This window comes from Heliangelus exortis, chromosome 9 (assembly GCF_036169615.1).
Source record: "Heliangelus exortis chromosome 9, bHelExo1.hap1, whole genome shotgun sequence".
In the NCBI taxonomy this organism is placed as follows: domain Eukaryota; kingdom Metazoa; phylum Chordata; class Aves; order Apodiformes; family Trochilidae; genus Heliangelus; species Heliangelus exortis.
The window spans coordinates 7,236,236-7,248,598 of record NC_092430.1 but is presented as its reverse complement, the minus strand read 5'-3'; the positions used below and the strand labels follow the sequence as shown (position 1 = coordinate 7,248,598).

The 12,363-nt window shown below is 37.8% G+C and overlaps 1 protein-coding gene and 1 long non-coding RNA gene across 5 annotated transcripts in view; both read right to left on the bottom strand.

The window, feature by feature from the left end:
- Positions 1–6,681, bottom strand: part of LOC139799670 (uncharacterized) — a 60,495-nt gene extending 53,814 nt beyond the window's left edge. The window contains exon 1 of the long non-coding RNA XR_011727408.1: positions 6,497–6,681. This is a non-coding gene — a long non-coding RNA (uncharacterized lncRNA). The remainder of the gene's footprint in view (positions 1–6,496) is intronic.
- A 3,129-nt stretch (positions 6,682–9,810) lies between these two features.
- SPSB4 (splA/ryanodine receptor domain and SOCS box containing 4) overlaps positions 9,811–12,363 on the bottom strand; it is an 80,009-nt gene continuing 77,456 nt past the window's right edge. For 3 of the 4 annotated variants that reach the window (XM_071751831.1, XM_071751830.1, XM_071751829.1), the window contains one exon: positions 9,811–11,124. In XM_071751831.1, coding sequence (XP_071607932.1) covers positions 10,997–11,124 — 128 coding nt within the window. In that variant the 3' untranslated portion in view covers positions 9,811–10,996. The remainder of the gene's footprint in view (positions 11,125–12,363) is intronic. The other variant, XM_071751832.1, reaches the window with a different exon arrangement.

Below are 12,363 nucleotides of genomic sequence, written 5' to 3'. Positions count from 1 at the left end.
AGGTTTTTGTTTAGTTTTGCATTTCCTGATCTATTTTTAGATGGTGGTTGTATCTGACTGGAAAGAAAGCATAACATGAGAGTGCTCATACAGAAGAGCAGGGAGCAACTGGGGTCTCAGAGGCAAGCTTCACTTGTAGCTGATGTGGAGAGACTCATGATCCCAAGTCCCCCTCGGCCTCCTCCTGTTTCCCACTGGGGCAGGCAGGAATGAGAGCTCAAGCAGGGAGCCTGAGGCCAGCTGGGATGCAGATATTCACCAGCCATTGCTCCCTAAGCCCTTCCTCGTTGCCTGTGGTGAGCCAAACTTCATCTGGCCAAGCACATTCTCAAATTATGCTGTTACAAAGCCTTGGGTACACCCGCCAAGGTGCTAAAACATAGCCTTCCTTCCTGAACAGATACATGCGCAGCTGCTAAGTTTTAAGAACCAGGCATCTTCCAAGAATCTGTGTGCACAGAAGTCAGTCTTAGAATCCTACCAGTAAGCTCATATACTGTCTTGATACACAGACATTACTGTAAATCCATTGGCATGGTAGGATGAGCATCTGTAGGAACAAGAAACTGATGCTTATCCCAACTGATGCTATCCCAGTAATGCTTTGTAAACTCAAGTACCTCATCATCATGTCCATCAGCCATCCTTTCATCTTTCAAAACACTTCTTGGCCACCAAGAGTTTATACACCTTTAGAAAAACAATTTTCACCAATTTTTTCCTTGTACTTTGTTTAAACACCTCTAAATGCAGGAGTGGCCAAGGTACAGGCCTGAGCCAAGTACAAAAAAGCCTGTAGCAAAGCTAGAAAGCAAACTTGATTCACTGTGTTTTTAGCAAGCAGTTAAGGTTTTTTATATGAAATACATTGCAGGAATTACTTTTCAGTTCAACACTCTGTAGAGGGTGTTGTAGATTGGAAAGATGACTGGAAAGAGTTAATGTTTTACAAGTAGTTGCCTCAAAAGACATACTTGATAATATAAGACATGAGAAAAATGGAACAAAAATTAGAGTATCAATGTTAGCTTTCTGGTGTAGTGCTTGTAAATATACCCATGAAATAGAGTCAAATGGAAGTGAATTGACAATGCCTCAATGTTTTAGTCAGAAAACATGCACACAAATATAAATAAAGCAATGCAATCAACAACTAGAGAGTGCACAGTAACAGCAAGATCATGATTGAAATAATTTTGTTTTTCTTTTTTTTAAGAGCTAGGAAACTAAAATTCTAACTTTGCCTTTCAGCCTTGAAAACCTTCCTCAATATTTTCCGGAGACTGTCATAATGAGTGCATTAAATCGCTGGGGCATCAGGAGACTTTACTTCTACTTAGTAACAAAGATCCTTTGCTCTTCCTCCCTTCCGTTACCTTCTCTCACTTGGTTCCCTTCCTCAGCTATGCACATTTGTTTGCCACTTTTCACCTCTCTCACACATAACTTCTTTGGAATTCTGTTTTAAGATGCAAAACACAAAACACTAATTTTACTTTGGTGAATAACTTGGCCTAGTACTTATGTATTATTTTAGAAGATAACAGCACCCTCTGCAAAGTGCATATTTGGATAAGCACTGGCTGCTGACAACCCCCAACCCAGAGGTTATCCAAAGGTGATCATTACTGAAAAGTATTTCTAGTTGAGTTCAGTGCTTGTTTGAAGTTTCCTTGGTGATTTGATTGCAACTATCAAATCATGGTTTATCACATTTACAGACTGCAAAACAACTGATTGGGTGATAGATAATGATGGAGAGAGAACGGGCTAGTTGTACAGAAAAATCTGCATCACTTAAAGAATTAGGGCCATTCAACCACAATGCTGATGAAACAGCCAAACAAAGTTGGGTATCAAAGAACAAAACATCAGGTTTTAATTATAAGAGGAGAGACTATTTCAGGAAGTAGCAGCTAAAAACCATGAGGGTTGGAATAGACATGCAGTTAAAGTTTGAGTTTTCAAAGCAATGCCCTGGTGAATCAAAGGGAAGGCAAGAGAGGATAATCTGCTTCACACCGCAATAATGAAGTGGGGGACAGGGCAGACACAGAATTTTCTTACCTGGCTGTAGACCACTGACTGACAAAATCAGTTTTAAGAGATGGTAGAATCTGGCACATAGAAAGAGACATGTCCTCTGACAAAAGTTAGATATGTTTCCTTACAGTTTAAGATTTAACTGTATGGTTAGATCATCAAAAGATGCTCAAGCTGTGGCTCATTTACAATGGATATGTACCAGCCTGATAAAAAAATTCAGAGTGCTTGATAGTTCTTGAATTTTCTACAAAAAGAGCCACCAGTGGCTAGAAGCTCAAGGCAGATAATTTTAGGTGGTGAAAAAAATACTCGGTGACAATTTTTGTTGTTATGCACAATTAGAAATGGTTAATGAGAAATATATTTATTGTCTTGCTAAGCATCCTAGTCCAATAGGAAGGTTTTGACCTGCTAAAGTAAGAAATTATTACCTTCTTCAAACAACTATTAAATGGGCTAACAGCTACTTCTAGACTTAAAAATGTGTGAAAACATCTGATTTCTTTCTTCCCTTCTATTCCCATGTGGATGCTATGGAAAAAAAACACTGCTCTTGAGAAAATCTTCCTTCATCCTTTTCCCTCCTTTCACCAGCAAGGGCAAGCAGCACAGATTGCCAAAGAAACACATTTTCTTTGTGTTCCTTAATGTGTATTGCAGATAACAGTGTTCTGGGACCTCCTTCCTCTGCTTATGCTGCAGAGATGGAGCAAACATCTGGCACAGGGACCCTGGGGGAGCTACAGGTGGCCAAAAGCAGTTTTGCTTGCCTAGAATTTCTTGAGTTAGGAACCTCTGACAGCTGAAAATCTGCTTTGAGTTTGACAGAGGAACTCAGAGACATGTGCTGGAGCTGTGTTTCCCATGCATTGCTTAGCTATTCCTATTAAGAGTGAAATTGGAGTTTTGATCCAACTTAGCCTGCCAAGATTTGTAGGGCTTTTTATTTGAAGAATCCATTTCTGTAATTTATATATTCAGGTTTATTTGCATTCTCCTTACCACTCCACACCTCTTCTGCTAATAGAGGGGGTAACACTTCCAGGTAAGCCTGGAGGCAAGAGCTTTCTTGCAGAAAAAGATTAAAGCAAAGGTTTTCCAAATGAAAGAAAACAAATCATTGTGAAATAACTTCTACGTTAAAGGAACTGGAAGCAAGACAGAGGAATATAAAGGACATACTTCTGTGAAAGAAGAGAGTTTCTGAATAAAAGCTAAGGTGTTGGATAAAGAAAAGTGAAAGAAAATGTGCAATTTGAAATAAAAGCTCAGATATGCAAATATCAGGGCACCACCCTAAACACTGTAGCCCAAACTAATTAAAAAAAACCTACTCACAGTTGATAATTGAAAGGTAAGGTCTGGAAATATACCTTAGTTTTCATTTGTTTTCTCTCTCTCTGTACTATTTTTGTGCTACTCAAAGTGAGGAATAACTTCTTAGAAACCCTTGCTAAACTCCTGGAAAGGCTGCTTTCAGTATTGCACATTCTAATGAAAAGCCATAAATCTAGAAGTATGTCCCAGGTGAACTTCTGACAGACACTCTGGGGACTTCACAGAGTTAGAAATTACCTCAAGTCACAGGGACCTGTGAACAGGGGGCTCCCACTTTCATCACAGAAAGAGCTTTCAGCCAAAAAACACAGTTACAGGCTGCTGGTGTTGGCCTCCACAGACCAAGGGAAGCCAAGACTTCAGGCTGTTCTTTAGCAGGAGCAAGACTGATGGTTCTGAGTCAAAAAAAAAAAAAAAAAAAAAAGACTCAAGACAAAAAAAAATCAAGACTTTACTAGACTGGTTTTAAATCTATGGGCAAAGTGAAGAGCTATGTGCCAAAAAAAATTGTGTTTGGATGTGACAGCTGGCAGAAGAGAAAATAAAATTGTTAACTGAAATTGGAAGTTCACTATTAGCCTTGTAATTGGTAAAAGCAGAAAAGGAACAATTTTACGTTGTCTGCTTTTTCCCCTCAACAAACAACTTTGGAAATCTTTTTGCCCTTTTTACTCCATTATAGAAATTCATAGCAAGCTCCTACCATTTTATTCATGAAAGCAGAATATATGTAGGCCTAGAAAAACACACAAAAGGGAGCTCTGTGCAAACAGCAGATAATTTAAATTCTCAGACCTCATTTATCTTTGTTTTCTTTCAACAGGAAAATCATGAAAGGCAAAGATCTTGATTAAATATATGATATCTGCTCTTTTTAGTTATCTTCTATGTAGCAGTAATGGTAGGAGGCATGATTACTGAAGGATATAAACAGGAGTGAATTTACAAAGATAATATCTTTAACGAGACTATTGCTGTACTCCAAAAACCAGACCAGCTTTGAGGACATACAGGCTCAAACTTTGATCCTCAGAACAAAACTGAACATGAAACTAGCGATACAAGTTTAATTTATGCTTTTTAATCCATTATATCATCAAAGGAGTTAATACCTGCAAGTATGGAGGGAGAAGAATGTTAAGAAACAACTTAGTAAGTCATTAGTTCCTTTCAAGGAGGGGAAAGGTGGGTTCATCAGAAACCAGAGGAATTGCTGATGGTTCAGGAATGTAAAAAATTATAATAGGGCACAGAACTAATGTACTTATTTACTAAAATTTCTGTGCAGCAGAATCAAATTTAAACAATTCTTTATCTGAAATTAACTTTGAAAATTTGCATTTGTATTTCAGTGGAGAAGATTAATTTCTGTGTCTGAAAATTTATTTTCTGTTCAATTTCAAACAGTTGGTCTTAAAGACATCACTTGTCCCTCTAGGTTCCTTACTGTTTGCAAGACCACAAAAACATATGTTTAATTAAGGAAACAAAAGAAAAGAGTACATTTATATTTCTACAAGTAACTTCCAAAACCTTGAAAGTGAACAAAACTTTAGAGCCTTAATTAAAAACCAAAGAAATAAAAACAGGTCATGATCTAATGTGTCCTTCCTTTTTCCAGGTGAAAAAGATCCCAAAAGGCTAGTATTTCAGAATTATTAGGAGCATTTCCTTATGCTCAATGACATGCTCATGTTTAGAAGACAAATGTTTAGATCATCTTCTGGAGAGACAGTTTTTTGGGGAAAAAAAAAAATTATTTCAGCTTTCAGTGAAAAAGACACAACACCTTAGGGGAGCTTTCTATCACTGTTGTCCATTTATTACCCAGTATGTGACAACGAAAAACATTTGTTCCCACTTCTGGGAGGGGGGTGGGTAGGAATCCCAAGGAACCAGGCACACCAGATCCCTATTTTCCAGCTCAGGTTCAGTAGGAAGCTGGAGTTCATGGATCTCAGAGATGTAATAATTTCATTTTTATATCAGGGTGATCACTGACAGTAAAGCCCTGTGTAACACTCCTAAGTGGGGGACAGTTAAAGACGTGAGAGGAATTGTGTAGAGTGTAGAGTTTTAAACCTCATCAGTAAACAGCTCTACAAAGAAGCTCTATTATTAAAATTTATAATTATTCCAATCTTTTGCAGTGCTTTTGTGACACCTCAAAGAACTTTAATCTAAAACAAATCCTTACTTGAAATACTGCTGATCCCTCTGAAAACACAAATTAAAATAAGTTCACTGAAAGTTAAAGCACCCACAGTAGTTTTCCCAGAGTGAGGTTGCAGTAGAAGAGCCAAGATAGGTTGCTTGGAACAGGCAAAAAAGATGCAGAAAACAAAAGGTAATCTGCAAACTAGCAGTGGTCTCCTATGTATTTGTGTACATGTGCAGAATGAGGCAATTTGGGGGCACTGGACTCAATAACTGGACAGTTATTAAATAAAAAACAAATGAGGTCACTTCAACAGAAAACCACTAACGTGACCTGTGTCTCAATGTGCTTTTGAGTGGGGTCCTGGGGTCAAGAACAGTTAAGTTCAACAGTAAGGATGCTCTCTCCAAGGTGGATGGTGAGGAAAGGAATGAAATTACAGCATAGAAAAATTAAACAAAAAGAACCATTCTCCTTCAGACACAGCATGCACACACAGCCCTAAAAAACATCTAACATTTTAAAATAAATTGTATTTTCATGAAGCTTAGCTTGGGAAATACAGTCTGATTACCAAACACCAGCAAAGTCAAAAATGCAGTAAGATTGAAAACAATTAATAAATGAATTGGAAGCTCTTATTTGTATCTTGAAAAACTGGGGAACAAAGAAAAAAAAAAGAACAGTTACAAAGCAATGCTTCAGGGCTTACAGCAGTCTTTATTACAGACCTGGAGGCAGCTGGTGGCTTAAATTCCGTCTCTCTATAAAAGCAAGACAACTTTTCTACCTAAAGGGTTTGTTTGCTTTTCCTTACACATCTGAAGACACCTGTATTTTATGCTGCAGCTTTCAAAACCCAGAGAAGCAATATATTAAAATTCAAAACCAGAGCTGTCAACTCTAAGTACCCCCTAATATGCTGGAGTTATTAAAAACATGAGCTCTACTCACAATAGATGAAGATCCACTGTCACCTGGAGAGATAAGAAGCTTTATAACTTACAAATTTTCACAACTGAATAAATGAAACTAGAAGTATCTGATCCTCACACCTATTTTAAAAAGGATTTGCAAAACCACCTCCAAATTGAAAGGCAGGCCCTTTTAAGCTCAGTCATTTATTAATTGCTTCAGATACACTGCTGTCCCACTGCTGCTTGGCACAGTAACTACCTCACACTGAGCCATCATCTGCCAGGTACCTGGGCTTCTCTTTGGCTGCACCTCAGGTACTCTGGGTACCCCCATGTCTTACTAGGGGCACAACAATAAGGACAGAGCAGCTGAGCTCTTTACCTAGAAGCTGACTAATTAAGTTGAGACAGGATAATAGGTGGAACAAGGTGCTACTTCATATAACTGCAGACCCAGAGCCCTTTGAAAGCATCTGAAGCACCTGCAGACCGTGACAGAGCTTTGGGATACTAAGGCTGTGCAATAAGAGTTCAGCAGGGAAAAACACTATTGCCTAATGTTTAAACATCAACACTAAACACCTGGCTGCAATGGAAGCAGGAACAGCTTTTCTTTTTTCTTCCCTTCTGAATTGTGTTCCACAGCAGGGCTTAAAAAAAATTCAGGTAAAACCCTCGGGACATGTTGTTGTTTAAAGTTCCAGACATTTGTTCTCTACCCTCACCTTACTACATTCCAGTTTGCTTCAACATACCTCCAGCAGGGTGATCTGCTTGGTAGAAGCTGCTTCAGAACATTTAGACACTGTCTGCAGAACACACCAAGTTCCTCTCTGAAAGAAGATTTACAGTCTCAAGAAAAAAAAAAAAAAAGGAGAGAAGCATTCAGGCTCATGTGTGTTGTGTATTTCTCATGGCTTTATGTCTACAGAGAACATTTCCCAAGGAGGAAGGAGGTTTTCTGGTGTCTTTGAATCAAGCAAACAAAGGATTTCCACTTCATGCTCACCAGACATTCTTTTGTGAGATAAACAGGAATGGATAAAGATCCTACACTTCTTTAAACATACAGAATAAAAACCACGGCAAGATTTAAAAGGTTTATAAACTAAAAAGCTTTTGAAAATCATCAAGGAGCCAAAAAGTCTAGCTTCCCCTTTGAATATCACTCTCAACCTCAACTAGATGCATTTTTTTGTTCAACTTTCTCACAACATTTACCTAACTACACTTGCCAGCATGTTTTGCCAAATTAGAAAAACTGCTGCAGAAACCATCTGCTTGACATTGCTTACATATAATAAAGTATCACTCAATACAATGTATTGGAAATGTTTGGAGATCTTTACATGGGAACCAGGAGCAGCAGTGCTGACTCAGGCAGATCTCTCCCTGATGTCAGTGAAAATTGTACCTGAGTGAGTACTGCTGGATCTGATACAAAGTCTGCTGTGCAGTGATTTCCACAAACTGACGTGAGAACATATGGTTATAGTTTAACCATACCAACTGTAATGGAGATAAGAATGGAATTTTATAGCATTTCTGGCTTGCTGCTATTTTATAACTAACAGAAACATTTGAAAGATTCTTTCATAGCAGCTTCTCTGACAGCTTTTCTGAGCTTCAAGTGAACACTAAGAAACTTGCAAAGTTAGATCCTACCTCAACAGGAACAGTTTGAGTCAAGCTGTTGAGACAAAAACTTGAATCCCAGAAAGACTGCATATGAAGCCTAAAATAATACTTCACAATTTTTGTACAGATTGTATTATGTTACCTCTGGATGAGAAATGCAGACAGTTTGATGCATTTCCCTTGGTCCAATATGAAGCAGAAATAAAGCCTTCACAGCACTGACTTTGTCAGCCTAGTATTAGGGACTGGTGTATAACAGGTGCTAGACCAAAGGACAATAGCTTCTCAAATTTTAATCCAAATTTAGGTTTTATAAAATTACAGCTTTAGTTACATCAAGCTTTATTAAATAAGCTTAGAGTGTTGCTGCAGCTATAGTTCTTGCGAATCATGATCAAGCAGCACCTCTAAGATAAATCAAGCCTGCACTGTAGCAAAAAGATTTTTCACCACCCCAAAACAGGGCCCTAATCCCACACAAAGGGTTGCATCTACCATCCATCCACAGCACCACAACACGCAATTAGAGGAGAGCAAAAACAAAATTATCATTCCTGTACACCTAGCACTTCCTGAAAGGTAGCTAAGTGTTGGAAAAAATGTTTGAAAGCTAAAGTAAGGATGTTTGGCTTAGAGGAATCATCTCAGAAGGGGCACCAGTGGACAGTGCAATCCAAATGTAAAATAATGTTAATTGATATACAGAGGCACAATTAATTTGACTCATATCAGTTACCACTTCACTGTCACATTAAAATGCTGTCAGCCTGGGTCAAGCAAAAGAACAGAGAAGACAACACTTCACAGTTGTACCTTGCAGTTATTTAAAGGACGATGAAGTCTAGTTCTACACAGTAAAACATTAATTTTAGGAAAATGCTTAACTAAAATGGACTTTAGTATATAAGGTCTCCCAAGATTATCATACCATTCCTGAACAACTGCTTACCCTTGCTTATCACTTGACAAAGCTGTATCTTTCCTTTTGAATTATTATACCTTTATATCTCCTTCTTCCTTTGTACCTATTGAGACAAAAGGTATAAATTAAAGATAGCAAGTAGAAAAAGTAAGATACAGAGATCACAGCTGTAAATTCTACCCCTTTGCAAGGCTAATGTAAGGAATAGAGTATGTAACTCTCACCTTAAGTGAAAGCAAGTCTGAAAACAAGTTGATGCTAAAGTAAGCATCAGCATAACTCCATTCAGTCCAAAGAAGCAAATACTTGTTAATTTTGGACATATTTGACCCTGTTGCTCCCACTCTTGTTCTTCTTGTATCTTGTTTACCTCATGTTTCTCCTTTCCAGGTGAAACTGTAATTCTGTTCTTTGGTGTGACTGAGGGAAGGGCAACTGCAGCCATCTGCAGTTCAGGGGTCCTTTCTGTATCATCGGGGCACAGGGGTAAAACTTCAACCTACCTCAAAAGCACAGAGTCTCAAAGTGCAGCTTCCCATAAAACTGGGCTTGTTTTTAGAGGAATCTAGCCAGAACTGCACTAAAAGCAAGAATAAAGCTATATCCAGAGAGACAGCAAGGAATCAGGCATAGGACATGACATGGCCTGCGATGTCTCCTGCACGTGAACTCAAAGCAGCAATTCCTAAGAAGTGCTGAACAGGAACATTTGCAAAGCTGCAGGGGGAACTGAGCCTCAACTCTGTATGCAGTGCTATGGTATTTAACACTTCATCAAAGAAGACGTGAGCTTTGTTTTGGACAGTAGACTTTATTAGAAATTTTCTCCTCGTTCATCAGTAAATTCACATTAAAATATGCTGAAGGCAGCTCAGTCTAAACGTTTGACATCCTGCCATAACAACAACTTCCAGTTTAAAAACTAGATAACTGATCAGGCAGATAACTTGAAACATGTAAGAAATGCAAATAGAAAGCAGCATCTTAAAAAATGGGATGAGCCTGAAAAATTAATACATTTCAGGTGGAGCTGGGGAAAAAACAAAATCAGTCACCCCAAGATGGGAAACAGTTAAATGAAAACTCCACAGACTCTAAACAGATAAATAAACATTATAACCACACATACATTAAAAAGAGAACCAAGTACTTAGTGTTCATACCACATAAAAATTATAAATTTGTTCAAATAAAAAAGTGACAAGCTTTCTAAAATATGAATATCCTAAATTCTTGGGATAGTGAACACTTTGTCATAAACTGCAGAACTTTGGAGGGACTAGATTTGGTCTTGAAAACAATGAATTCCATCTTACTGTTACCACACCTAAAAAAAATGATCTGAAGCATGTACCATTTTTTCCTCTTGTGTTTTAAAATCAAATACTCTTCTTCTTCTAGGCAATAATTTTTTTTTTAAAAATTAGTACTTTTAGAAATTTATAGGCCTGATCATGTTGAGTGCTGAACACTCAAAGTTCTAAACAAGTCTAGATACCAAATGCAAGGTTTAAATATTCTTCAAAAGTTAGTGCCAAAATGTCCCCTCGGTTATTTTACTTTTACCTGTTGGGGTGAGGCATAGAAAAAGAAAAAGAATTAAAAAAAAAAAAATTAAAATCCTGCTGTCAAGGAACACTCTGTCCTGCATAACTGTGGATTTTGCAGGTCAGATTTTCTATTGGCATTTACCAGAGGCAACAAAGATAAACCAGTATGAGTGATGAGAATAATGGCCTTCAGGACTGTAAACACAACAGGCAACAGATAATTCACAAATCTCGATCAAATCAATGTTTTCACATTCTTTAGTAGTCCCCCCCCCAGTGATCTGCTTTCACTGTTTCAGAAAAAAATATATATTAAAAATTAAATAACACTTAAGTGTCCATCACGAAGTTTTATATTCTGCTGTAAACAATTTTCTGCCATTTGCATTGATGTAGTCCAATGTGAGGCCAGAGGGTTCTAGATGTCTTATTGGTACTGTAAATAATTTTTCAGAGACAGAGGCAAAGGTAGAATTTCTATATCATGCAGGCGGTCTCTGCCAAGAGCAAAACGAATCGATCTTCGGCACAAGTCCATTAAAGGCAGGGGTTCAGCTGGAAAAAAAAAAAAAAAAAGAAAATAGTTAATTTTTCAGCATTTCCACATAGAGGCAATAATTTATTAATGCAGATATTGTATTGTACAGTCACAAAGACAGTAATGGTATTGTGAAAAACATGAGGCAATGAAGGTAATAAGCAGATGCAAAGATGGAATTCTGCATTTCACCCATAATAAGTGACTGAACAGTTTCAGATGTGAGGTTTAGATGTGAGGTTTAAAATAATAATCCAAAACCACTCTGCAGGTTTGCCAATTTGCAGCCTAAGAAGTTAATGCATTTCCAGATTTCTAACAAGAGAAAGAGTTTCTGCTCTGTAGCACAACATTTGTCATGTCATGTTAGTATGAACCACACTGGCAACTTCTGACCCTTAAATACCAGTTCCCTCTGCATCTGAGGAACTGGAAATGGTACTTATGGGTAATCAAACTTCTCAGCAAACACTGCTTTTCCTGCAACACTCTCTTAGCCTTTCTTTCTAGGAAGTTCATTGGAAGCAAAAAACTAAACAAAACACCCTTGAAAACCTAGAGGAAATTTAACCTTTTCCTCTGTGAGTAAATTAGGAGAGGAAGATGCAGTTGACTGGGGGGCACGGTGTGTGTTCTCATACGTATGTACACAAACACCCCCAAAATTTATAAACAACATCTGTAGATGCTCTTAGTTTAATATAACAGAAGTGAATTAAGTATCTGTCTGAAATGCCTGCCTGATAGAATCTAAGACTGGAGAGCTAAACAGAGTGATCTGCAGCATCTCAAACCATCTCACCCCTGTAACCCACCCTGGCCTCAGAGACTCACATAGAATTGCAGGAATGTCACAGAATTTCCAGCTGAGAGTAGCACGAATGACCTCTGTGACTGCAGTTTGCAATGGAAATCTTTTTGAAGAAGGAACATAAAGCTGTGAAGTATTTAGTCAGCTACAGATATCTTCAAGAACAACTGCAACCAGATGAACTTGATTGCACATGATGGTTTTAAAGGGTAAGAGCTTAAAAGGCTACAGGAAAGTCTTCATCTTTACATGATATAACAGTAGCATCCTTAAAAATCTCACTAGTACTTTCAGAGAAAAAAAATAATGGCATGTGCCCATATTATAGTGACAACTTGCTATCAACTTGACAGATTACTTACAAGTACTCAATACTATACAGCACTTAGTTGGTTTATGAAGAGGTCTTTCATGTGCCACATGTAGATTTACACAAACTACTTTA